We start from the raw sequence: 27552 nt of genomic DNA, 5'->3' as shown, positions 1-27552 counted from the left end.
AGAGTCCTGAAGCCAGCCCCTTGTTTTGTTTGGTGTGACTCCTCTGTCCTGTTCTCCTCCACTACAGCTGGTTCAGGGTGTTGGGGAGATCTGGAAATTATGAGCCCACTCCAATGGGTCACGTGGCAATGCTGGAGAAGATCACAGCATGGGAACTGTGACTCCACATGACAGTGGGGCAGAAAGTCTCTCCTTGTGACCCTTTGGTGTGAAATGGAGTGGCCAGTATCAAAGGAGGAGGAGTGCTGCAAGGGGAGGAAAGGCTGGTGCCAGCCAGGATGTACATCCCTCAGTTTCTGAGATATTTTGATGTTCAGGTGAAAACTGTTAAATATCCATCTAGATTTGAGTTTCATAAAGGTTAAAGATCTCTAGAGTTTTGTCTCTGGACTCCAACAGGTTACTGATATTTGCGTGGATCTATGATTCTCTAGTGATCTCATCATCTAAAAGTTTATGGGGTTTTGCCCCAGAGCCCTCCACATAGCCTTGTCTTCCACACAGAGGACTTTTCTTTCTTCCCCTCTTTTTTTTTTTTTTTTTTTAATTCACCCTTTTGCCGATTTATCTCCTTAAAATCCCATATGTTTGCATAAAACTGATGATTTTTGCTTTTATGCTTCAGCATCCATCCCTTAGGTTTGCCCTTGCATAGCTGGAGCAAATGAATTCTAGTAGCTGCTTTCTTTTGTCACCTTTCTTTGCCCTGGCTTCCACTGTAGGCTGACAGATAAACTTTAAAAAAAATAAAATTCTTTGATTGCTTGGAAACTCTCTCTCACCCTTGGCAGTGAAGATTAAAATAACACCAATTGTTGGGCTGGGTGAGGAGCCTCTGACCTTATGCCACCCATTTCTAGAGCTTTTCCAAATTAGATGCTAGTTTATTTATTTTTTTGAATTCTTTATCTCATAATGACATATTCAAGATATATTTACCATCTTCTTTTCCCAAGTACTTTTGATTTTAATAGGATTTCCTTCAGCAATTCTGCTGACCTCCTGGTTTCTGCATATACAGGAATTTGGAAAAGTTCAGTAATGGAGTGTGAACCCTCAGTGTACAAACCCCACCAGATTAGAGTTAGTTAATTAATGAGATACTTCAGTTGTTTCCATGACTTAGGCTGTCTTCAGGCACTGAGAAAAATGTTAATAATGTGCAAATATTGTGATATTTATGTTTCTTTTATTTTTATTTACAGAAATTGAACTCAAATACAAACCTACCCTCTTTTTCCATCAACATCCTCATTAAAATAAAGCCTCTATCCAGTATTCAATGCCTGCATGAATGTCTATGTACAAAGTCTTACATACTTCATATTTATAAACTTTCACTTGTAATTATTTTTTACTTTGCGTCATTCTCTGCATTGAAGAAGAAACAACAAAAGGGGGAAAAAAGGTAGTAATAATACTGACTTTTAGCAAAAAGGGTCATTCCCATCACAGGGTGGATGTCTGTGTTAGCTCTCCTTAAGGAGAGCTAAAGTTGTGGGGTGCCTTGTGCCGCCTGAGATGACTTTTCTGAAACCAAATTTGTATTGTCTTTTCCTTTATTGTGTTCTCTCTCTCTCTCCCTTCACCCCCAATCCTTTTGGCTCTCTTTGATTCCCACCCCCCTGACCTGTTCTTTTTCCTTTAGACCTGTCTTATTCTTCCATTTCTCGATTCATTCTCCTCTAAATTTCTTTTCTTGTGTTTCCTTGCTTTGTACAAATGTAAACAGTAGCTGGTACCACTGCAGTTGGAGTTGACCCTAGAAACCTGGAAATATTGTCAAATAATTGCCCAAAAAAGGTGTGATCTTGAGTGGGCCTGAAAGTAATTTTACTTAATTCTAATAATTCATTTTCATAAGCAAATAAAAGCATTAGGGTGCAGTCATTGCTGATTTGCTCCCTAGTTATGGGCCAAAGTTACTTTCAAGTTTATAGGCCCTGTGTTATCCTGAATCCTCCCCTCCCTGCAAGCTCTTGTTTCTGGATGATTTCCTGCACCACATTTTGCTGTCTCTACAGGTGAGCATGCCTTTTGTATGAGGAGTAGGTAAAGAGACCCAGGAGAAGCTGCAGTTAAATTGCTGCTCCAGGCTGGCTCTCTAGTACTCACCCTGTACTGTTTTCCTGCAGTATTGACTCCAGAAGAATACTGGGATGAACCTCGGAGCTGAGAATTTAAACCTGTCACTTAAGATTGGTCCTCAACCACAGGCATGCAGGAAGTGTGAGAAGAATAAACAGTATTACACCAAACCTTTTCTTTATAGACACAGAAGCATGTGCATGCACCCAGGATCTGCCTGCTCTCAGTTTTTGCTCTTGTGAGGGGATATGTTTGAGTAATCTTTGTGCTTGATGGCTCTTCCATGAGCATTTCTGCTTTATTTCTGAGTGAAATGAGCCTGGCTCAGCATCATGAATGAGTGTGGCACATTATAACTCTGCAATTACTGATAGATATCACATACAGATATATTTAGTGGGCAGGAAAACTAAATGTGAAATCTGTTTTTCTACTCTGCAAACCAGCTTTTATACACAAAACACTAAAGGGGGAAGTCCATCAAGCTGCTTTTCTCTTCCCCCTCACATTTGTCTTGAAAGCTCACTTCCATTGTAAACATGAAGATGACCCTTGAGTCCTGCCAAGTTTGGGATCTGGTCCATTATGGGATCTGATCCATTATGAGAAGCTATTTTAGTATCTTTCTGATTCAGAGAGATGGTCTTAAAAAGCTAATTTGTCACACAAGGATTTTCTGTGGGTGAAGCCATCATTGTGTTTAGGGGGAGCAATGCTCTGATGGAGGTGACTTGCTGTTTAGGTCAGGAGCAAGCCAATTTTCCTCTTATCCAAGCTCTGGCTGCTATAATCTAATAATAGATGGAAGAGAGAACAGAAAGGACTGTTTAGATAAGTGCTTTGAAAACAGCATATATTTTAAAATTCATTTTAATCAAGTGACCCTGAAGTGGGCATTTATACTTACATATATTTATATATTTAGGGTTTGTTTCATTTTTTTTTTTTTTGCCCTGAGGGAGGTTATTTTTTATGAGCACCTTGGTAGCATGTCAAGGTTGAGTTAACAGGCTAATACACAAAGCTGGCTTCATGCAGCTTTTATGGGGAAACAGCCTTGAGTGTGTCACCTCTGATGCACTTGGCTTTTGAGGCAGCTGTTTCATTTATTCTAAGGTTTGCTTGTTTTCTGGGACTGTATTTTCATATTTGTATTACTGTGAAAGGTGAAAGAAAAGAAAATGTTGAATCAGGGGACAGCTTAGTCAATAGGTAGAAGAATTTGCTGCTATGTTTGATGGAGCCTCCTGCAGCGTTTATGGGAAGGGTTGGTTGTTTCTTAACCTCTTTGTTTAGAAGAAATGTTGGGGAAAAGCTTTTAGAGCTGCTTTGTGGAAGATATTTCCTTTGAGGGTGCTTGAGGAATTGTGTAGGGATGCCTGTGTGCAGCTTAGCCCCCATAGAGAAAAGAAGATGGAAGAATAGGACAGTTGAGAACTTAAATATTTGAATTACCTCCCTCCCCAGCTGGTAAAGGCAGGGACAGTTCAGCATGGTGCTTCCTGCTGCTCCCACATCTGCTGTGGATCATCCTGGCTTGGCCACTGCATTTCACTGCACACACTGGGTGCAGATGTGTCTGCTGTCACCTTTTCATCTTGTCTGGTACGAATGTCCCTCAGTCCCTGAGGGTGGCTCAGCCTGCTCTGGTCTCTGCTTGTTGCCTGCATTTCACATGCTGTGCTTTGCTGAAGTAGATTTTCAGCTTTGGTTCTTCCTTTGCCAGTATCTCTGTGGACACAGAAGTGAAGTGCTGACTGTAAAGTCCATTTTTTGGTAAAGACACAAAGAATGTGTTCATGGAGTAAGTGCACACCATTTTAATGGCATAATGTTCTTGAAACGAAGTAAGTAGGAGTCAAATTGTTCCGGCACATTTAAGGTTACATTTAGCAAAATTCTTACTGAAATGGAGAATCATTCTTCATGAGAGACAAGTGCTTTTGAAACCAGCTTCTACATGCAATATCCAGCTGAGAGCTGAAAGTGAGCCTGACTCATAGAACCACAGAATTGTCTAGGTTGGAAGGGATCTTCAAGATCAAGTCTAGCTCTTAGCCCAGCACAGCCAGGCCCACCCCTAACCCATGTTCTTTAACAGGAGTGGATGTCCCTGGCTCAGTAGCCGTGTTGCAGAAGATGGAGGTGCTGATGGGTGCTGTGGACAGTGCACATGTAAATTGCCCCAGCTGTGGTATATTGCAGCCATGAAGGCTCTTCAATCACCTGGTTAACTCTGGTGCTGTGAGAATTGCTGGTAGTTGAATAAGGAGATTGTACTGTTCAGCTTGTTACCAAAATGTTTCATACACCATGGAAAAAGTAATTCTCACTGAACATTGCTTTTCTTTGAAATCTGATCTGTGGGACAGTTCAGAGTTAAAGTTCCACCTGTAATAGTAATTTGCTTCAGTGCAAGGTATATAAAACATGCTGGTTCTGACATGGGAGTATTTCATAAGGCTAGATGGTTGTAAGTGGGTGTGAGGCAGTATTTCACAGGTTTTTAAAGTAAGAGTATGATTTCCAGGAAGCTTAAATGAAGCAGGTGTGCAGATATTGCTGAATTTTCCTGAGACCCAGTCTTGGCTCCCTTAAGGTGCTTTGGAAATCACAGCCAACAAGTTGGAGCTTTCTAAAGATACTGTCTTAAAAACCTCTATGTAGGATATCATAATTTGTAGTGCTGCAATAGAAGTGTACCTTTGTGAGAGGTTTCTTTTCAAGCTTCTTAACCTTTTAGTGGTTTTTGGTTTGATTTCTTTTCCCTTCTTTTTTTGCCCCCATTAAATCTGCAACTAAGCACTGAAGAGCCTAGCAATGACAGCATAAAGGCAACTGCCTGGGACAGTTGTAAGAGAGACACCTTTTTATTAGAATAATATGAATGAGAAATTGAAAGTTTCTAGACTTATTTCAAATGCAGTGGCTGTCTGAGCCTTGTGTTATTCAGACTGGTTTTCAAAGTGTCCCTTCGGTCACATTGAATACTTGAAAGGCAGGAGAATAGAATTTTCTTTTCTTTGGCATCGTGTTACACCTACAGTGGATCATACTTGCAGATCAGACATTTATAAATTGAATTGGTAAAACTGGAACAGCGTCAACTGAAGAGACAAAGTGCACCTTTGAAACCTAATTAGTTCAGTGAAGACCCCAGGCTGGAAAATCTGGCTCTATTTTTGTCCCACGGTTGTTCTGACACACCTAAACATGGCAAACAAACACATCATGGGAAGGGGAGTGGGTTTGGGAGGAATGCTTTGCGCATGTTTATCTGTAGCTGGGATCTCAAGTTGTTGCTTTCTTCTGAATCCTTGCAGGTGAAAGTGATGGTGAGGATTTGTTCCTCTCAAGGGACACACGAAACGTCTGAATCCATGTCCTTCCTAAAGGTAGACCCACGAAAAAAGCAAATCACATTTTATGATCCAGCAGCCACTGGGCCTTCCAATGCAGGTCACAGAAGAGGTGTTGTTGCTGTCCCAAAGATGTTTGCCTTTGATGCAGTTTTCCCCCAGGATGCTTCACAGGTACTGGAGTCACTCACGTAAACCTCTTGAGTCTTCTCTTGGCCACTGCATTTGATTGCCTGAGCAGCTCCTTCTGTTTCTGGGGAATTTTATTTGAATGAGTTGCCTTAATGCCTGGAAAAGACATGGTAATTAATGTACAAGTGGGTAAATTCTTACATCTTCTGTTTAGTTGAGATGTAAAATTAAGGAATAATAGCTGGGGAGATAGATTTGCTGACAAAATTACCTTCTTGTGTATTCTCTTGTTAGAGAAAAGCACACATCCAGCTTGAAATCCAGTTTCCATCCAGCTAGGTTTTAACCCATTTGATGGGACTGAAATAAAGTCCTTCCCCACAGCTTTCAATGGGAAATAAACATGTGCTTAATGTTAAACTAAATACTGTTAGGAGGAAAGATAAAGCTAACCCCTTGGGATTGTTATACTGGAACAGGGAGCTTTAATATTATCTGCACCTTTTCCAGTTTATTTATACTGTGGTTTTGGCTGATTATTTTATGTTGATGGTTGTGCTGATGGAGGTGCATGTCTTTCTTTTGGCCTGCAAAAGGGAGCATTTATTCAGTAGTAGCCTCAGACCTGAAATCTGCAACATAGACAGGATGGCTGGTCTTTGAGAGGATTGGGGTTTTTGCTGTATATTCAGTGAGGTTGCACTCATGGACATCTGATAAGTCCTTTTGTGAAAAATCTTTAGTTCAGAAAATAAAATCCTAGAACAGCTTTAAAAAGAACTAATACAACAGCATTGGAAGAACTATACCAAGTCTGAACTGCTGGAAAAAAAAATAGGGTGAAAAATATAGTGTAAGGTGAAAAAAGTCTATTAATGTTGACAAAGTATGACAAGGTCTAGTTCATCATCGCCTCCTCAGATCTTCTCCTAGGGTTTTGTTTAATTTTTTGGGTCCCAGACTGTAGATAAGAAAATATCTATTGAGTCTAAATTCTAGACAAGCACTAAAGATGGGGAATAGCTTCCCCCATACATCAGTGCCCAAAGCACAGGTGGCCACATCCGAAAGCTGTTTTTAGATCCTGCATAAGTTCAAGCAGGGTCTTTGTGCAGAAGTATGCAACAGTGACCTCAACACGAGTCCAGAAGTGAGATTTCCTTACTTGTGCTGCCCCCACTGCTGCAAGGTGGCTGGTCACAGCCTGCATGTCTGCTGGTTTTGGCACCAGTCCTTCAGGCTCTTTAGCCCTGGTTTGGGTTGGCTTTTCAGGTCCTTGTGGCAGGCCTGTTGGGCGGCCTGTTGTGATGTTTTTGGGTGATGTTGGCCACTGCAGCCCTTTCTGTGGAGGTGTTATTGCTGAAGGCAAGCTTGCTGCCATGCACCTGCAAACAGAGCCTTATCATTTCACTGGAGTTACATATTTACAGCAGCCCCCTCCCCTGCCCCCAGTTGCTGTACTTAATAGATCATCTTATTGTGTATTTGAAACCTTCCCTGACATGGATAAACTGGTTTTAGCACAATCAAGTATTTTAGCAAATTTTCTTTATTGATGATGATGTTTCCACTGGAAGAGGAAAATGTGATACTATGAAATCTTATTCAGGGATCTTAATGCATTTTCTCCAGTATGGATGTCTTTTTAATTCCTCTGAGCACTCCTGAGTAGCTTAATTTCAGTGAGGTTGCTACTATTACTGAATAGCCTTGGCTAAGCTATTATACCAGCAGGAAGCCTGGTTGGATAGCATTCAGTTTGCTACATTAGTCATAGAATCAATATTCCAAGAGAATAGGTTCAATAGAGTTGAAAACTATTTTAGGCTGTAGTAGCATATTTTATTATTTTTTGAGATAGCATAGTTACTAAAATAATAGGACTGATGCCATAAAAATGGGGAGAATATTGTGCCTCAAAAATATTGAGTCATTCATTTCATTACAGAAGAACAGTAAAATCCACAGCAGTATATGCTCTTTCACTTATTTGTCTCCAATTTTTCTTTCAGGCTGAGGTATGCTCTGGAACAGTAGCAGAAGTAATCCAGTCTGTTGTGAATGGTGCAGATGGTTGCATATTTTGCTTTGGTCATGTCAAGCTTGGTGAGCTCCCAAATTCGTTACAGTTAATTACTATGTCAGTCTGGTAATTACATGCTGTCAGCTCCTGGAACAATAAACCTGGAGTATATGAATAGATTAGAATTTCTTTTTAATTAGCTTTGCAAACTTATCACGGTTTATTTCTACACTGTGATTGTAAGTTTTAATTTGAAAAGGTAAAATGTAGCATCAGATTAGCTTATTGAAGAGCAAGTTTATGTAGGTGCATTGTGATGAAAATCAAAAGATCAGAGATGTTTTTAACATTAATTTGCTGTGGGTCTGGCTTGCAAAACTTGCAAACCTAATTGAATAAATAGTAATGGATTATTAATGAAATACTTTGAATTTTTTCATCTGTTCTTTCCCTTATCTGTGCAGCACATGGCACATGTAATGTACCATGATGATGATATCAGGTGGCAATATGAAGACATACTGCCTTGTACAAGAAAGGTTAATTGTGTTTATGTTTGTCTTTTCATTCTAGGAAAATCTTTTACCATGATTGGGAAAGATAACTCCACACAAAGCCTTGGTATCATCCCCTGTGCAATTTCTTGGCTCTTCAAATTGATCAATGAACGTAAAGAAAAAACTGGAACTCGTTTCTCTATTAGAGTATCTGCTGTAGAGATCAGTGGCAAAGATGAAAACCTTAAGGATTTGTTAGCTGAAGTAGCCACTGGCAGCCTTCAGGATGGCCAGTCTCCTGGGGTTTATCTGAGAGAAGATCCAATATGTGGAACCCAGGTATAATGAATAGCACAACATAGATTTTTCTGAGCCTGACTTTCTTCTACTTTTTATTTCCTTTTATCTGACAACAATTATGACAACTTTTAAGCCAGTAAAAAAAATTTATTGCTTTTAATTTATAAGCTCATCTCCCATGGTGTACATAGTTGTTTCTCTTAGTGCCCTGGAGATTTAGCATGTTCAGCAAAAAAATAATAAAAAAATGCCCCTGTGCTAATTAGTCATTTTCTTGTTTATATTCAAGCTTCAAAACCAAAGCGAGCTAAGGGCCCCAACAGCAGAGAAAGCTGCATTTTTCCTTGATGCTGCAATTGCTGCCAGGAGCACCAGCAAGCCTGAATGTGAGGAGGAAGATAGGAGGAATTCACACATGCTCTTTACTCTTCACATATACCAGTATCGCATGGAGAAGAGTGGCAAAGGAGGAAGTATGAATGTTCTTACCTTATTGTTTAATTCTAAATGATGTGGTCTTGCATTAGTTTTAATAATAATTTGCAGTTAACTTAAAAAGAAAAAAATGAACTCTCAAGCCAGTTGAGTCACCTTTAACTTTTGTAGCTGTGACTAATAACTGGTTTCCTTACAATTAAATATTAATTTAGCCATTATCCATGCTGTATTCATTATTCTCCTCATTTGAATGCATTTTGAATACCAGGTTTGGCTTGAGTCCATGCAAGAACGTGATGTACAACTGTTTTTCCCCTTTTTGTTTTAGTGTCTGGAGGACGCAGTCGTTTGCATCTCATTGATCTGGGGAGCTGTGAAAAAGTGCTGAGCAAGAGCCGAGATGGAGGAGGCTCTCTGTGTCTGTCTCTCTCTGCCCTGGGCAACGTAATTTTGGCCTTAATTAATGGTGCTAAGCATGTGCCATATAAGTAAGTAGATTCTAAGTCTGCATTATCTTAAATTTGTGGCTGGTGTTACCTGAGAAATGGATTGCATCAACAATTTACTGTTCACCTAATATGAAGTTGAAGGAAATGCTGTCAGAGAGGGGTCTGCCTTCTTTTAAGGCCACTCCTACAGATGCACATATCTTTTGTCTACTTGTCCATATTAACATACACACAGGTTTTCAAATGTTCAAATAACGTGAAATTCTTAGTTAGGTGGCCAAAAATGGTATATTGGTCTACTGAATTTGGGTGAAGTGTTGGGGAGGGTTTGATTGTTGAAAAAAAGTGAGGGGAAAATGGCTAATGTTTTCTTTCCTTCTCTCTCTTTGTTTCCTGGGTCTGGAATTTCTGACTGATCTCAGCCAACTGGACTTAGTGAATAATTGAAACCAAATTTCATAGGATTTTTTTCTTCTTTTTGAAATTGTAAAAATTGTACTTAAATTTTGGAAAATAATTGAGTATTGCTCAAGTATGGTCATCAAAGGTCGTTATTTCTGTGTGTCTTTTTGGATGATGCATCTTTTAAATTAAAAAAAAAGACCACCATGTTGCACATTAGTTTAGCAGAAGTGAATGTTTAGGTGTGTTCCTTTGTGGAGTGTCTGTGACAACAATTTTGTGTCAAACACACCTGTGGGGAGCCCAGCTTAAAAACAACAGCCACATTGTAAGCACCCTTACCAGAACTTGGCCTTCAGTCCTTAAATTTAATTGCTGCTTGTCTTAACAACAGCACAAAGTTATAATGCATTATCAATCATGTCATTTCACATATTTATCTAGTGATGCATCTCAAACAGGTGGTTTTTTTCTTTCTGTATTAGGCAGAGAGATATTTTCCTCAGGCTACTTGCTAGGTTTGTGTATGGAGTAGAGGATGGATGAGTTAGAACAGGGAAGGGCAGATCCTCAACTTGGTCACCTACTGTGGTTTAGTGACCAGACATGACAGGAGTTCCCTCAGGATGGAACTGCTCAGGGAGCAGGGAGCTTCCTACTCCAAGGAGCTGTGGGGAAAGATGTCTTGGAGACCAGTGGAGAACAAAATGTCACTTGTCTTGTCAGCTTTGCTGTCCACAGTAGAGGCTTTACATCACCAGGAAAGCCTTCAGAGATAAGTTCTGCTTCCCTTTTGCTATGTCAGAGCAGACCACAGGTGGCAGAATGGAAAGTAGATTAGTTGGGGTGACACTTGAATTTCTGATATCTAACATTGTTATGTCCGGTTAGAGATTTCTTACAATTTCTGTTGACTTCTTTTATTTCTTATTTTTAAAAGTGTTTGCATAGAGCTCACAGAGTGTAACTATCCAGGTTCTAAGTCTGTTCAGCTGAAAATACAGCAGTCATGAGCTCTTTGGGTAGTATGACCTAAACCTGAGAAAGCTAGTTATCAGTCAATTGGTTTACAATTTTCTAAGCAACAAAATGACTTACCATACTGTAAATACACAGGCAGATAAATTAAAATATTGGTACCTTGGTATGTGTACATATAGACACATTTTAAATGTGGTCAATAACAGGAGCATATTTCTTATCTACATGTATCATGAGTGCATGAGAGTGAAAGCACAGCTTGTGGTGTAAAATTCTGCAAAAAAAAAAGTGGTGGCTTCTTTAAATAAGCCTAGTGTTTTCATTTTTTTCTTTTGCACAGGGACAACAAGTTGACAATGTTGTTGAGGGAATCACTTGGGAATATCAACTGCAGGACTACTATGATTGCACACATTTCTGACTCCCCAGCCAATTATGCAGAGACTCTCACAACTGTTCAGCTCGCATCACGAATCCACCGCATGAGAAAGAAGAAATCCAAGGTTGGTTCACAAACAAGCAGAAATTAATTCATTTGAAAATGAGTTTTCCTAACCTCTCAGTAGGGGAACATGGGATTTCTCGATGGTAGGAAGTAATACAAAATGCATAAAATCTCAGGAGAGGAACTGACAAATGACTTGGCACTGAGCCATTATCCTGCCCCCTATCCTTAATCCTGAAATTCCCTTCTTTTTGTTTCAAACACGTATTCTTTCTTTGCTTACATGTGGAACTATCTCAAAAGCTTCTATCAGTATTAATTAAAAATCAATAGAGGAGGAACAGAAAACTATTGAGGAGAAAGATAATGCATAATATTTAATGGAAATTATCTGAAAAGGTGTGATTGTTATATTATTACTAATACAGTAAAATCTATGTAGCATGTTACTTTAATTTATCCTCCTCTCTGATATTTTCCCACTTGATGTAGCTGTGATAGTATACACAAAGCACAGATTATATTGCAACCTGACCTTTTAATCAATTTCTGTACACGTATATGCTTATTTATGAATTGCTACTAATAAATTTACTGTTACTTGTCATTTGCAGTATGCATCCAGCTCGTCTGGAGGAGAGAGTTCGTGTGAAGAAGGACATGTCCGGAGACCGCCCCATTTGCGACCATTCCACCCACGAACTGTTGCCCTTGACCCTGACCTTCCTGTCCTGAATATATCCAGTGATCCTGATTATTCCTCCAGCAGTGAACAGTCTTGTGATACTGTCATCTATGTTGGCCCCAACGGTGCAGCTTTGTCCGACAGGGAATTGACAGATAACGAAGGTCCACCAGAGTTTGTTCCTATTATCCCGTCCCTAAATAAGAAGAGAAACAAAGACAATTCTGCTATTAGTAGGAGTTCTGACAAGGACCATTTCAAATGCAACACTTTTGCTGAACTGCAGGAAAGGTTAGAGTGCATTGATGGAAGTGAGGAACCCATGAAATTTGCTTGTGGAGAAATCTCCGTTGGGTCCAATTGTAGTCCTGTTCCTGGAAGTACAGAGAATGCGCAGTCTAAGTTGATAAAGGAAAAAGTATCCTCTCCTTCTGGAGGATTTAAGAAACCGATTTCACAAGAAACTGCATCTCCCAAAAAAGGATATAACCTTCCTTTCCAGGCTGTTACACCAAGGGGTGGCAATGGCAACTGTCAAGAAAATAGCACACCTCACTTGAAAGCAGAGATTTCCAAGCTGCAGAGCAGAGCTGACAACAAAATAATAGACTCTATCCTAGAGGGGGAGAGAGAGACAATCACTGATTCCCTGCAGACTTCAAGGTGTAGCCCCTTGAGGAATCCAGAGCAGAATAAGGCCACAGCTGAATGTGTCACTAAGGAAAAATCCTTGTATGTGAAGAGGCCCTTGCCAAGCCCAGCACCTCCCCCTCCACAGCAGAGAGAACACTCCCCAAGCTCCAAAGCTGAGAATTTGGAGCCAGACAATAGCAATGCAGTTCGGACTCCTCCTGTGGGAATGAGCAAACAGATGGGAAACAAACCTGAGCAAAACCCTCTAGGAAGCACATTCCTTGTTGGTAGCAACACCCAGAGTCAGTCAGGTGCGATAGAGGTACACAGCTTCAGGTCAGCTTTCAGAGGGAAATGTTTTGATCGGGATATACTGACCACCACAGTGACTTTGCAGCAGCCTGTTGAGCTGAATGGAGAGGATGAGCTTGTTTTCACAGTGGTGGAAGAGCTCTCTATTAGTGGAATTATGGATAATGGGAGACCTTCCAGTATCATTAGCTTTAACAGTGACTGCTCCCTTCAGGCCCTTGCATCGGGTTCGAGGCCGGTCAGTATTATCAGCAGCATAAATGATGAGTTTGATGCTTATACCTCACAGGAGACTTCTACTGGTGTAAATATTGATATTGTTGTGCCCTTTGCTAAGGATCCCTTTACCAGCAGCAGACGTTCCTCCATCAGTTCATGGCTTAGTGAAGTCAGCATTTGTACAATTGAAAGTGATGGAGCCCAGTCTAGTGACAGTTTTGTCGCACAGTCATCTTACAACTGTAATAAGTCTGAGGAACCCTTCAACTTGGACTCATCCCATTTATGTGTCCCCCTGAAAAGTGCTCTGAATGACAGTGGATTTTGCTTCTCTGAGCTGGAGAGTGAGAGCTTGAGTTCGAGCAAGCTTTCCTCAGGCATCAGTAAAAGCCCTCAAACCTCTGAAACTACCAAAGCATCTCAGATAAAAAGTGCTTTTTGTGTCACTGATCAGCCAGTAAAAATCAAATTTAGTAATTCTCGTGATGCGCCTGTGATAGAAACAATACACTCTAGTCTTCCTAGGAAAACAAAAACTACCTCTTCTCCAATCCACAATAATACTGTCCTCAGCTATAAAGAGCTGCAGAATCCACATGGTATATTTGAAGATCCTTGGCTGTTACGCGCCGATTATCACTTGGAAGCAAAACCTGCAGAGTCGCTGCTGTCTCCAAAACCTCACACGTTTGGTACTGAAAAGCAGCCAGAAAAAGCTGCCCAGGGTTTTGGCACAGCGTCCAGGCCAACAAAGTCACAGACTATGCTCGCCTGCTCGCAGAGGGTTGTGGATGGTTGTGAAATGGCCTGCAAATCCTCCAGCGGAGCTGCCAAGAAGTCAGAAATTGCCATGAAGATGCCACAGTTGAAGAGAGGAGCCACCACACTGGGAGTGACGCCAGTGTCACACGCTAACAGTACTTTGCCAGAGTGTGTGACCCGAGGGAATTCGGATGCTCCCCTGGCCACTGGTAGCTTGAAATCATCCCTAGGAAAGAAGAACGCACCACAGAAATCAACCATGTTGCCCAGACCAAGTGGGCCAACACCTCCAACACCTCCTGTGCGTAAATCGAGCCTGGAGCAGAAACCTGTTGGTCTGGGTAACGGTGGGGGGAAAGCTTCCGGCCTGGACTTTGCCAGAGCTGCCACGCCAAAGGCTGAAGACGAAGCAGATTTGCGGTTGAAAGCTGGCTCTTACTTTAGTGAAAGCGCCAGCTGCAAAATGAACTTTAAGGGTGACCACTCTTTGCCCAAGATGACGTCCAGCTTAAAGGTGAAGGCGTCAAAGAGTGAAACTGTGCACCGATACGGGAGCCACATGTCTCTGGAGAGGTGTGACAGCCTGACATCAGTTGGATCCAAAGCAAGCATGGTGAGGGACAGCGGGAGCACTGGCAGCAGCCGTGCAGGGCGCTCTGTCCCCAGGCTGGGGGTCCCTCCTGTTGCTTCCAGTATGGGTTTACCACTGCCCTTCCCCGCCCCTGCACCTGGTAAAAACAATCAGGCCAAACCTACAGCTAACCAGAAGGTGCAAGCCAATGGGAATAAAACCCGGGGCCTCTCTGCCAGTGGGTCAAAGTCTCTCAGCTCCTCTGTGAAGTCCCTGGCACAGCCTGCGGGGAAGGGCTCTGGCCTGGCCCCTGGTGGGAAGGCAGCCCCCCGTTCTGTGCAGCCCGTCAGCGGCAAGCCCGGCCGCGGCACCATCATGGGCACCAAGCAGGCCATGAGGGCCGCCAACAGCCGCGTGAACGAGCTGGTGTCGGGCGGCTCTGCCAAGGCAGGACACTTCCGAGGTTCCACCGACTCTGACAGCGGCAATGACAGCGGCATCAACCTCAGCGACGAGAAGTCGCAGATGCCGGTGCTGCCGTCCCCCTACAGCAAGATCACGGCACCGCGGCGGCCGCAGCGCTACAGCAGCGGGCACGGCAGCGACAACAGCAGCGTGCTGAGCGGGGAGCTGCCGCCAGCCATGGGGAGGACGGCTCTCTTCTACCACAGCGGGGGCAGCAGCGGCTATGAGAGCATGATCCGGGACAGCGAGGCCACCGGCAGCGCCTCCTCGGCACACGACTCCATGAGCGAGAGCGGGATGTCCTCCCCGGGCCGGATGAGGAGCCTTAAATCCCCCAAGAAACGGTCAACAGGTGAGACATGAAGGTGTTTGCTGGTGCCAGGTGTTCGCTGGTGCTGCACTGCATCCTGAGGATGGAGGCGTTTTGTGGCATCTCTGACAGAGAGGAGAGGAGGCTTGGAGGAAGCTCAAAGCAGGGAGGTGGACTGGCTGCATGCGCTTGTGTGTGCATGTGTATTGCTGTGACAGCAGCTACTTGTCATTTATTTTACTTCAAAGCTGCAGGTGTGACACAGGTGCTGTGGTGGAGAGGGCAGGAGAGGTGTGGGTGCCCCGGGGTGCCGGCAGCCTCCCTGCGAGGGAGGAGGCAGCGGGTGGCTGCCGGCAGGTGGGGGACATTCCTTCCTCCCTCAGGAGGGCCAGGGCCAGGGTGGCCCAAACAGGAGGGTGTTATGGGTGGGTTGGGAAAAGTGAGGTGCTGGCTGAGTGCTGATGAGTTCCTGTGAGGATCGAGTGAGTGATCCTGGAAAACTGGTGAGAGAAGGGCAGTGAGGAGAGGAGGAGCTCTGCTGCTAGGTGTCTGTGAGGGAATGCCAGAGAGACAGGCTAGGACTGTAATTTAGAAACAAAGGAATAGGCCAGGAGGGGAGAAGAGTGTTTGTGAATTAATGAGGATTGCTAAATGTGTGTTAGATTACCCAAAGGTAAGACTTAGAGCAGTAGGGTGTATGTGTAAGATGCAGTGACTCTTAGGTTAATGCTACTAGCTAAGCACAACACTATTAAATTGCACTCTAATAGTATAGATTAAGAAATTTTAGGCTGTGTGTGTGGATACTATACACAGTAGGAAACTGACTGGGAGAGTTGCTTAGAAGAGGCAACTTTGGCTCACTGTGTCTGACCACACCAAGTAAAGGTGGGCATATGGGGGCCAGGTCCCCTTTCCTTCCCTCTCATGCCTTTTCTTACTGCTCTCACTGCTGGTGCTCATGTGAGGGCAGCTGCAGTCCAAGTGTATTTGTAGTCAGCTTCAAAATCTGGCTCATGTGGTTGGTGTTACAGTGTTATTTCTCAGATCTAGGTTGAGATCCTGTGGTATTGTAATGAACCAGTGGCAACCAGTGCCATGTAGATCATGACCAGCAGCCTCCTTCAGCAGCCTGGGCATATTGGCTGCTGGGAATATAGGAGGAACTCATATCAGCAATGTGCTGGGTCTGAATTTCTGATTGGAACATGGCAATTACTGCAATCCCTGTAGATACCAATGATGCTCAGTTCTGGCAGTAAAACCAAATGAATGAAGTTGATCTCGTGGGGCTTTCTGGTCAAGGAAACTGAGTTGCTTCAGCAAGTGATAAATCATTTTGGAAACTTAGTGTAACATTTGCTGCTCTTCTCTTTCTATAGCATATCTGCCTCTTAAACCTTTCCCACAAATCAATATTAACAGCTGTGTAAGTTGCACACATATTGAGAAGGCATTACCCACTGATGGATTAGTATTTGTTTTTGCCCCAGGAAATACTTATAAAGTCTTTAAAAATGACAAACTATTTCTTTTTCCAGTTGTAATTGCTCTACATCAGTAAATTATGTATTACTTTTTTGGAGTGCTGTAGACTTTGAGAAAATAATGTGTTTTATGCATGAAATGCAGTTTGCCAGGAAGTGCATCAAATATTTCTTACGAGAAATGTTTGCTTCAGACCTATTATTGTTCTAAAAAAATTGTAATCTTTTCACATTATTAGATATTCTTGGAGTGACTTACGTAACACCAGACTATGTTGGAGTCTCTGGATTTAAGGACACATCCTACTCCTATGTATGTTACTGTAAACCTGTCTCCTTATCCTGTAATGGAGAAATGATGTTGGCCCTGGCTTGTACAGTGGAAGGAGATGAAGTTTGCCTGGTTATTGCATGTGTTTGACCACATCTGTTTGGTGTCCTCCTCAGAGGGATCTCCTGTCAGCAGTTACAGGGTCAGGGTTACAGTGTGTGCCTTTGTCCCACAGGACACTAGTGGTGATTCAGGCTGAATGCATTGGGGTTGTGAGAATGGTTTTGTAGAAGTGGAATCAAGTCTTCCCCTTTTGAAAACATTCCTGTTTTGTTCTTGTTACTTAGAAATCAGCAAGGATGCAATTAAGAATGAGAGATGTTTTTCTTAAGAATATGTAAAGCAGGTGACTTTTGGGATATCAGTGGAGGTGTTTTGCTTTGGGGGTGCCTGCTGGGATTTTGTTTTCAAATTTGATGTTGGAGTTCATGACAGGGCCTATCTGACAGCCTTGACTTGTGCTCACATCTCCTGTAGAGGTCTTAGCCCAGAAGTTATTTTGGCAGCATTGTCCTTTGTGCAGAGCTGCCTTGTCTGTTTGATGTGCTCCCTTTGGTAAGAGCAGAAAAAATGAGAATCTTAACCTCTGAGTTATTTTTTAATAAGAGGAGGCAATTAACTACTAAATTTATTGTCACCAGCCACCTAAAGCCAGCTTAAATTTACTGCTGCCTTGTGTCATTCCAGCTTGTTGCTGGTGGCCTTCAGCCCTCCTCTTAAGGATTGGGCTGCAGGCTTGTTAATGTTGCCTGAGCAGCTCTATGCATGTACTCATGCTTGAGTCATGTACTGTAAAGGTCAGATTTTTGGAGAATGGTGAGAGAATAATCACCAAAAAAATGCTGGGCACCAGAGTGCCAAATCTTGCAATCAAAAGCATCAGCATTTCTGAAGGATATAAGTCAGTCTCTGCTTCATGAAACTAGAACCCTAGCAGAAGGATAATAGAGCAGTATAATTTTCTTGGAAAATCTGGGAGCACTCTTGAAGGCTTCCAGAACTGGTGAGGTTTGTTATGCACTGAGCTTCTGGGTGCTGGTGCAAAGGTGTGAGATGTCTTAACATTGGAGTGCTCAAGTTGCAGCTTGGTTGATGCCTTCTGAATGCCTCTCAATCCCACAAAATCACTGAAAACTGATGGTATTTAGCACCCTAAAATAGCACCAGTAGTTTTGGAGGGAACTCTTTGAGCTTTGCAAAGATGTAGTGCAGTGACAGGGATCTTAGCCTTGCTAGGCTTTAACTGGGGGAGCAGAAGATTTCCAGATAAGTAAGTCATTATCAGTATTAGTTTTAGATTATTCACTATTTCAGTGCCTTTTCAAGGTAATGAATACCATTGTAGTCCACCAAAGAAAAATAAATCCAGGAAAAATATTTCTGCAAGGAGAGAATAAAGAACTGATGTTCAGACATCTGCTTTGGGAGAGGAGCTGCTGTTGCTTCCATCTGGGAACCAAGTGAAACCTACTTTGTCAAGGCAGTAATTCAATTAGCAGCCTGAGGGTATTTTACTAAAAGGAAAAGATCAAGAAAAACATTTCTTCCTAAGTATACTGAGAACCTAGATCTTTCTTTAATTCACTGCAGTATGTTCTGCAGTGTATTAGTCTCCTAGAGCCTGAGGAATGTTTGTTTTTGTGTTTTAGGTCTCCAGCGTCGCAGACTGATTCCTGCTCCATTGCCAGATGCTGCCTCCTTAGGAAGAAAACCCAGTGTCACTGGCCAATGGGTTGATCTACCACCTTTGCCAGGCACTTTGAAAGAGCCATTTGAAATTAAAGTTTATGAGATTGATGATGTGGAACGATTACAGCGACACAGACAAGAGGAAACTGAGGTCAGCACATATTTTACAACTGTAGACAACTTAAATTACAATATACAGACAAACTCCTTGCTTGAATGCCAGAATGGTGTTCAGGAAATTGAGTGCAATTAAAGTACTATAATTATTAATTTTACAATTCATATGTTGGGGTACCCTTAACACAGAAAATGAAAATGATTCCTGTCTAAAATTAATTGTGTCTAACATGACTGATGGTGTAAATGGAAGTTACCAATGAATACATTATGAGAAGACTTCATAATCCTAGCCTGGCTGGTGGAACCTTACAGTCTCCCTCAACCATAGGGTCATTAACTCTTTATGTAAATGATAGGATTCTATTAAATCAGGGATATACTGAGTTTGACTTGTAATTGGAAAACACTTCAGCTAATTCTATTTTAGGGACCAGAATTCTATGTTCTACTGATGCCTTTTTCCCCTTTCTTTTGTAATAGCCTTTCCAGGATGTTGAGAAGGTAGGAATGCTTTTTAGAAAATAAGAATTCATGTTTTAGTATTAACTATAACTCTGACATTATCATTAGGCTGTGTTTATCATTTTCACTACTGGAAAAAAGAATTATTTACAAACAGTAGTAACTTCAGAATGTATTAAGAGATGTTTGCTAATTCAGAGAAGTGCAACAAATGCTCAAGTGATGTAGCTTGCAGTTCCTCAAGATTAGAATCCATTAATGTAAACTTCAAATAAAAAGATCCCCCAAAAACCCATAAAAACCCCACCAACCCCACAACCAAATAAAACTACCCACCTGCTCACTCTTACAAGTAGTGAACTGGGAGCAATTTTTGTCAGGCTGTTACAGGCTGGCTCACAACAGGAAAATTCATGGAATGGTCTTTCTGTGTCTTAAAAGGGTCTGATGTATTTCCATACCAAGCTGAAGATACTGGAGAGGCGCCAGCAGAGAATCAGAGAAATAAAGGCAAAGCACGAATTTTTGAAGGAAGAGTTGGAAGAGACAAAGTGCAGGTTGATGATGGATCCAAATAAGTGGAAAGAAGACTGTAAGTATTTTGCAAAAACAGCAATATGATCAGCCTCTAACAGATTTTCAGCATGTCAGCAATCCCACTGAAAAAACTTAATCACTTGCTAAGGTATTTTGCTGAATTGAGTCCTAAAATACTCTGTGACTCAATCTATGTTTCTGTAATATGCTATTTGAACAAAAAAACCCCATCCAAACAAACCAGAAGAGAACATTAAAATGGGGCTGTTAATATTAAATGTAATTTTTATTATTCTTTTATTATTCTTTCCAAAGAAGGAAAAAAATCTTTCCATATATCCATATTATAGCTGGGAAATTGAGGCATGAGTTTTGTTCCCAGACTTAGTGTTGTGCATAACTGAAGCCTCATGGTAGAGTTTCATATCTGCTGAAAAAAGGGGGGAAAAAAGTGATAGTTCAAGAGAAACTAAATTTTACCATGTTGGCTACTTTGTGATAGAATAATGTTTTATTGTAAGCTGTTTCTCTTACTCAGTACTTCTTTTGTCTGACAGTTGAAGTGGATCCTGACCTTGATAAGGAGTCACAGGAGTACCTAGAGGCACTGGAACAAGTGACAGAGGAGCTGGAGCAGTGTGTTAACCTGTGCAAGTCACACATCATGATAGTGACGTGTTTCGACATCGGGATAAGCGATGCGCAGGATGCTGTGCGGGAGGTGGAGGTTTGAGGAGAGGTTTCTCAAGGGACTGAAGGAAGTGAGGCTGGGACGTCTGACATGAAGAAGTAAATGGATAAAGTAGCTGGGAAGTGAAGGAGGAAAGGTGAAGACTAAAAAGCAACAATGAATGTTGTAAGAGAAAGAAACAGCTGAGGAGTGGGAATGTTAATAAATCATTTGGTGCCTCAACGTGACCTGAGCTGTACAAAGGTAAAAGTAGGAACAAGAATTGCTTCTACCAGAGGGAAGTGAAGAAAGTTAGTACAAACCCTGGTTTTAATTAACAAACAAACAAACATGAAATGGAAGTGCCTTTAAAGTTCATTTGATTTTCATTTTTGTATTTGGTGCTAGAATTAAAGCCAGCAAACCTAAGCAGACCACAAAATGTATTCCTACGAAATATTTTATACTGTATAGTGTATTTATGACTATATGTAAAAACAAACAACATTGTAGCAAAAGCAATAAGTAAATTATGTTTTCATACCTGAACTTGCCTTCTTGTTTCATAGAAAAGCTGTTTTATGTAGCAGAATTAAAATTGTATTATAATTGTTTTCTTGGTTAGGGTTCAAGATATTTTTATGAACATTTATCTATTGAGAAGGAGTATTATGGCATTTTGAAATGATTGTTTTACCTTCAGGTTTTGTATTATTACTTTTCCAGATCAAAATAAATGTTTGTTTTCCATTTTATATATACATATATAGATATATATTAACTGCTTACCTACTTCCTTGGTTACTAACCTCACTTTTCACAGACCTGGTCTTTTTTGGAGTCGTAAACTTAATGTGAGGAAGTCTACAAAGGGCACTGTGGTTTGTTTTGGTTTTCTTTTTTCCTCTCTGACTGCAGGAATTGAGAATTATGTTTATTACCAAAACCATAAAACAAGCAAAAAAAAAAAAAGGAGCAAAAAGTTTTTGTAAATGTTAAGTTAGGTCCATATTTTTATATAGTTTTGACTATAAATATAGCATTTGCATTTTGAACTTTTAAGACAAATAGTATATCTTTTTACAGTTTTTCTAAGGAAGGCAAACCCTCAGGATCAAGTTTATACATGCTGCATGAGATTTGTGCTTTTTTGAAGGAGGCCACTTAAGTGTGGAAACTATTGATAAATTGTTGCCAAACAAATACTTTTGAAAAGGTTTAATAGTGTATGTAATACCACATTTCATAATGAATCATATTTTCTAATCATCTTCCTTTTTATGGTTTTTTCAAATCCTTTGTATAAATATGTATTATAACAGCTTGCTTCAGTTTTTATCTGTGAATAAAAGATACATCTATTGTTACGAGTGCTTTTTGCTGTGTATGTGATTTTAGTATTCAGAAGAGGGAGGATGGTCTCTGGTACACCGTGTTAAATTGCATTGTCCCTTTGCCCAAGAGGTGTGGAACTGGGAACAGAGCTCTGACATTCGTAAACCAATCAGGAAAGAGAGACAAAACACCAAAGGGTGAAATAAATAGCAGTGATAATACTTACACTCTCTTAGCACTTGATAGTTTACAGAACAAAGACATGCGGCTCACATACTTGTTTTCCCTGATGAGAAAAAGCAATTAAAGATGGTTCTGAAACCACAAGAATATTAGGAAGTGGAATCAAGCCCTGGGCCCCACAGGTCCATCATGGCAACCTGCTACATTCATTTCTCTGTGGCACTTCTGTGTTTGCTCCCTGGCTGGACAGCAGCTGTGCCTGGTCCTCAGCTCCTGGTGCTGGCTGGAGCCTCCAGGCAGGGTTCATGTAAAGCTTGTGCTTCTGGTGACACCATCTCTGTTTTCCAGCCATTTGGCCAAAAGGCAGATCTGTGGGAAGTTTTCCCCTCCTCTTTTTCTCTCCTTAGGTAGCCCTAACAGCATGGCATCCATGCACTGTTTGCTTACCCTCACAAGAGGCCTGTGAGGTGGGGTAAATTCCTTCCTCCTCATTCTGCAGCTGGAGAAGTGGGAGAGTCAGAGCAGGAGTGTGATGCTTAAATAGCTTTTTGACTGCATGGCTTAAAAAGAGTGCCCTTCTCTATCCCTCTGATTTATCCCTGGAAAAGAGTGCACCATGTTTCTTTACTGATATTTTGCACTGTGTCTGGTTGTATGCAAGGGAATATGGCATCTAGAATTTCTGGAGGATCCCTTTGCTGATACCCTTGAATACCAGCTATATTTACTAACTTGTAAATTCCATCTAAATTTAATTTCTGTGGGCAGAAAGTCACAGTTCTTCAAATATAGAATCAAAACCATGTAGTGATTCAATACATGGTGGGCTTTTCAGAGCAAGGATTAGATAAATAAAAGCAACCAAAATTAAAAAAAAGAGCAGCATGCTGAGGAACAAATATTTATAAGCAAAAGCGAAAACCTCCACAAACATGATGGCAAAAAGAGAATGTATTGATGAGGAGCTCTGCACTTGGCATTTGGTTCTGCACTGGTGCCATTGCTCTGTCCTCTGGAGATGCACATCTCTGTGGGGCTGTGGCAGGATGAGGTGACCTGTGGGACCTCTGAGCCCTGGGCACAGCAAGGCTGGGCACACACTCTTCTTCAAGGTAGCCTCTAACACCATCTTAAAAGGACCCAAGGGGTTTTGTTTCTTCTATTTATTTGCCAGCCACCTCATCCTCTCCTTGGAGGTCTTCATTGTTTCTCCCCCATCCTGGCAATATTACCGTCTTCTGAAATAAAAATCAAGCTGCTAATCATCCATCCCAGTTTTAATAAACCTGATAATTTGTTTAAATATTCCCCTGTACAGTGTTTGCCGATCAGACTTCCATCCTTTGCTATTTTCTCCTTTTCTAACTATGGTTATGTTTGCCACAAAGAAACAAATGAGACATTTCAGGGCTACTGAGTTTCATGTCAACATGGCAATAATATGCATATTGAATGCATTTAGCCTCTGGCTTGCTGGCACAAAGCAAGCCTGAGATGCAAAATAAGGCGAGGCACTGATGGATGAAATACAGAGTTTTCCCTATGCAAATACAATTCTTTATTGGTAGTTGGAGGTAGCAAATTTTCTTTCATATCTCAAGACCTGAGATAATATTTTACCTTACTGTTTCAGCTGTTGCACTTCTGTCCAGCTAAAACTTACACGTATATACTCTTGGTTCGTTATTTGAGTCTATTTTACAAAGACTTAATTATATCAGATTACCAATAATTTCAAAATTAAACTGGGTGCGTTATTTCATTCCTTGTCTATTTAAATTTGATGGTTTCAAATAGCCATTAACTTGCACACTTAAACACCTGATTGTGTTGAGCTTGTTATGGTGTCAAATAAAACTTTATAAATCCACTGGCTTTGGAGAGCAACCTGAATAACTTTTGGCAGGGATAGTTCACACTGGAATTCTTTCTCCTTTGCCTGCAGTTCTTCCCATGAAATCCCTCACCTTCTCTTTTCTGGGGCAACACTTTCTAGGTCCCTTGATGGCCCAGTTTATCAAGCAGCTCACATCACACATATTTCTCAACAAAAGGGAAAAAATAGTATTAACAGCTGCTGGGTTTTTTGGAACCAGTGCAATGGGGATTCAAAGCTTAAACTTCAGGGATACAAATTCCCTTTTCCTCATCTTCACATCTCGCTAGGTTTCACAAGGAGGCCAGAGGTGAGCATACCTCTGTGTGAGGGACAAGGAGAGGAGATGTCCCCACATGGTCAGGCCTGTTTCAGGAGGAGATGAAGTATGGACAGGGATAGAAATCAAGTGAGAAGGCAGGACTCTCATCTGGTGACCGGGACTGGAGAAAGCGAGGAGGAACTTGTGTTCTGCACATGGACTCCTAGCTTACTTTTGACTTTTTCCATTCAATGATTATGGCTCAATACATAAAACTATTCCTGGGAGATGGGATTTCAGGTGGGGACATTAAGTGTTTGGAATTGCAGTTAGTACAAACATAGATTCCCTATAGAGAAATAAGATGCTCTGTAGACAAAAACTTGTTTAATGTATGTGTAAACCCTTTTCCCATGCAGTGCTTCTGGTCTAACCAGTTCCAGCTAAGGCACTTCTAGGACACTGTAACTGTTGAAAAGTTGAAACATCAGTACTAAAAGAGAATGCAGTAGAAATATAAGATTGTGAGTTCTTTTCTCAGCACGCAGAAAATGTTACATTTATTTCTATTTCCAGGTACCCTTGTATTCTCTTTCTAGTTATAAACCCATGTTTTCCAGTCACTTGCATTTTATTTTTAAAGTTATGTGTGGAACATAACTCCACAGGCAGCTGTTCTATAGTGTGGCTATAGGCAGGGTTTAAGACAAAAATGTTAGCTATAAGATGACCTCTGTATCAGATGTCCAAGCTGGCAGAAGTGGACATAAATAAAAAATGCTTTCATATTTGGGACCCAGTTCACTACAGCACTTAGGCACCTGTTTAAGCAAGCAAGTAAATCTGGTCTGCATCCAGCAAAACACTTCAATTTTGGCTTACGTCCCATTGACTTGGATATTTTTTTTTGCTCCAGGGCTTCAGATGGTGTAAATTCCTTTAGCAGTGGTTCAGCAGAGCTACCCTGACTTTCACCAGATGAAAATCCTACTAAAACCATTTTATTTATCAGTGGTATTTAGGAGAAAGGAAGGATATTGATGTGCAATGATATCACAAGTGCAAATTAGAAAGCAGAAACTGCCTTCCAGGCTGTTCCTGTATGCAGCATCTCATGGCTTCATGCAGAATTTGACTTGCAGAAATATGCTTGTGGAATACACAGAATAAGACATAACCCTTGACAGTGTAAATGCTCAGAGATTTATGATCACACCTGAGGGGAGCTGCTGGATGATGGGTGTGTTAGGAATGAGGGTGACCTCAGAGTAGCTTCCAGGGAAGCCAATGGCTTCACTCCTTGTTTCCCTTCCCAAGAGCCTCCCCACAAGGAGAGGGTGGGTGGGACAGCTGCAGCATGGAGCCAAGGGCAACCCACACAGGGACCCAGGTGATGCACTCCCTTTAACCTTGTTTATATGTCTTTTGCTTCTGAATTTAGATTGAGACGGGTCATTCCTGGTTATAGTATTTTCCTGGGACCTCCATATGAGACAGAAGGGCAGGTATCACTGGACTGCATCTCACTGTGGGGTGGAGAGTAAAGGGGTGCTCTTACAGCAGACACAAATAACATTTCTGCCATCTCTCCACTGCATCAGCACTTATTTAGAGGCATAATTCACTTGCTGCACTTTTATATTAATATTCTCTCTTGAGACTAGGACCTTTCAAATCTTGATTATAAGGAGGTCTCTCTGAGACAGGTTTTGTTTGCTTTTCTTCCAAGTGGACAGCTCAGGCCCTGGCATGAACCATTACAACTTCACTCTGCCAAGGTTTTGCTTCATTTATTTCTTTAATGTAAACATTTTTTCAGGAGCTTCCTATCAGGTCTGGAAAAGGACAGCAGCAGCTCCTTTCCTGCTTGTCTTGCTGGGACAGCTAAAAGAGCTTGCCCTCACTTTTGAAAGACTAGGTTTTGGAGATCTGCTGCTGACTTCAGTAGGAAAAGAACCAGGTCATTAGCATCTCTGGTGTTAAAGCAATATTAGATGACCAGAGGGAGCAAAGCCTTCATTCCCAGGGTAGGGAAAAAGCAGGTCCTGCCTCCTTGTTATCTGGCTTTCCTACTTGAGGTCAGCAGATTGTCTCAGACTCTGCCCTTCAGGGTGTCAGGGATCTAATGAGGCTGTGGAGTTCCTGCACATGGCTCACATGACTCTATTTAAAGCACATTTTAATTGATCTGACCTTGTATAGGAAATACCTTTGGAGTCCTTGTGTGCTGCTCTCTGGGAGGCAGGCACAGTGCTTCAGGGCATAGGCAGTAGAGAAATGAGCAGACATTTTAGAGTTTGGTCTTTGACTGGAAAAACTGACTTTTAAATATTGTCTCACTGAGACCTTTCCCTTTGCCTCCAACCATGACCCTCCATTTGTCAGCACCTGGCAGAGATACACTTACAAATGCTGCTTGTTTTGAAGAGTGCCACTCATTTTGCTGTATATTACCATTTAAATGAGTTACATTTGTACCTAAAGGCTTCAGTCTCATGGGGCTAAGTGCTGTACAAACACAATTTTTTAGCCTAAATAGACAGGGAACGAGAGGGAAGGACAAAGTGGACTACTGTGTTTGCCTTCAAATTGAGCACATAAAAGTTCTTAAAAATATGTCTCTTCCAATGTCCTTTGCTGAATACAGAGAAAAAACATTCAGCTGTGGCAGCTGAAACCCTACAGACAGGCTCCAATGGGCTGCCACTTTCAAACTGCTCAGTTTTCAAAGTGAGGATAATGTTAGTTACTTATGCAACAGGAAATGAGGGAGAGCTTTGATTTGGCTTTTGGGGAGAGAAACAGAAGGAGGAAAATGTAATGATGTATACAAATACATCCATAATGGAAGAAAATGCCAGTACATGGATTGTGCCCTTCTTTGCAAAGCTGTTCATTCTGGGCAAGCACAAAGGAGGGGAGTGGAGTCCCCTGTTTATATCCTTGGTCACATTTCTGCTCAGCCCATACCAACTAAATTATTTGCAAACCCCCCATATATAGATTTGATGTAGAAATTTTTTAAACACTTTTGCAAACACCATATTTCCCTGTTTTCTCCTTTTCCCAGTTTTTAAGTGTTTGAGTGTCAGTTCTTGGTTTCCTCTTTGGATGCCTCACTTGGTCTCTGATTTGCTCTTTAGTATCTAAACTCTCTCTCCCTTTTCTTCCTGCTCTTCTTTACTAATAATCCTGTTGTAAATGCAGTGTACTATTAGGTGTTGTGCAATGGTACTGAAGTTTCTTAATGGGGTTGTCCTTGAAAGACAGGTGACCCAACACAAAGCAAGATTTGAAACAGCATTAAAGCATTAAACTTCAATGACATGTCTCACTTATTTTTCCTCCAGAATGAGAACTAGGAAATCTATCCAGGTCTAGGTAAGGAAGGTCTTCCAATATACTGACAACACACTGACTAGCTTACCATAGCAACTAAAGATCCCTTTTGAGGTGTGTAAATTGTTAATATAGGATTGAATATTTTTGTAAAATTAACCCCTCCACAGTGTGCATGTGCTGTTTGAAT

The 27552-nt window shown here is 41.4% G+C and overlaps 1 protein-coding gene across 5 annotated transcripts in view; it reads left to right on the top strand.

Annotated features, from left to right (window-relative positions):
- Positions 1 to 21734, top strand: part of KIF26A (kinesin family member 26A) — a 96965-nt gene extending 75231 nt beyond the window's left edge. For 2 of the 5 annotated variants that reach the window (XM_071426327.1, XM_071426324.1), the window contains exons 7-17: positions 5412 to 5621; positions 7592 to 7685; positions 8176 to 8438; positions 8689 to 8872; positions 9166 to 9325; positions 11010 to 11172; positions 11729 to 15113; positions 18539 to 18729; positions 19179 to 19199; positions 19602 to 19752; positions 20255 to 21734. In XM_071426327.1, coding sequence (XP_071282428.1) covers positions 5412 to 5621; positions 7592 to 7685; positions 8176 to 8438; positions 8689 to 8872; positions 9166 to 9325; positions 11010 to 11172; positions 11729 to 15113; positions 18539 to 18729; positions 19179 to 19199; positions 19602 to 19752; positions 20255 to 20430 — 4998 coding nt within the window. In that variant the 3' untranslated portion in view covers positions 20431 to 21734. Of the gene's footprint in view, positions 1 to 8; positions 2246 to 5411; positions 5622 to 7591; positions 7686 to 8175; positions 8439 to 8688; positions 8873 to 9165; positions 9326 to 11009; positions 11173 to 11728; positions 15114 to 18538; positions 18730 to 19178; positions 19200 to 19601; positions 19753 to 20254 lie in introns of those variants that run through there. The other 3 variants (XM_071426326.1, XM_071426325.1, XM_071426328.1) reach the window with 2 other exon arrangements.
- Positions 21735 to 27552: the final 5818 nt, after the last annotated feature.

The sequence above is a fragment of the Agelaius tricolor genome, unplaced genomic scaffold, assembly GCF_023055355.1.
Source record: "Agelaius tricolor isolate 1412-34295 unplaced genomic scaffold, bAgeTri1.0.p SCAF_5, whole genome shotgun sequence".
Taxonomy (NCBI): Eukaryota; Metazoa; Chordata; class Aves; order Passeriformes; family Icteridae; genus Agelaius; species Agelaius tricolor.
This window is presented reverse-complemented; position numbering and strand designations above follow the sequence as displayed.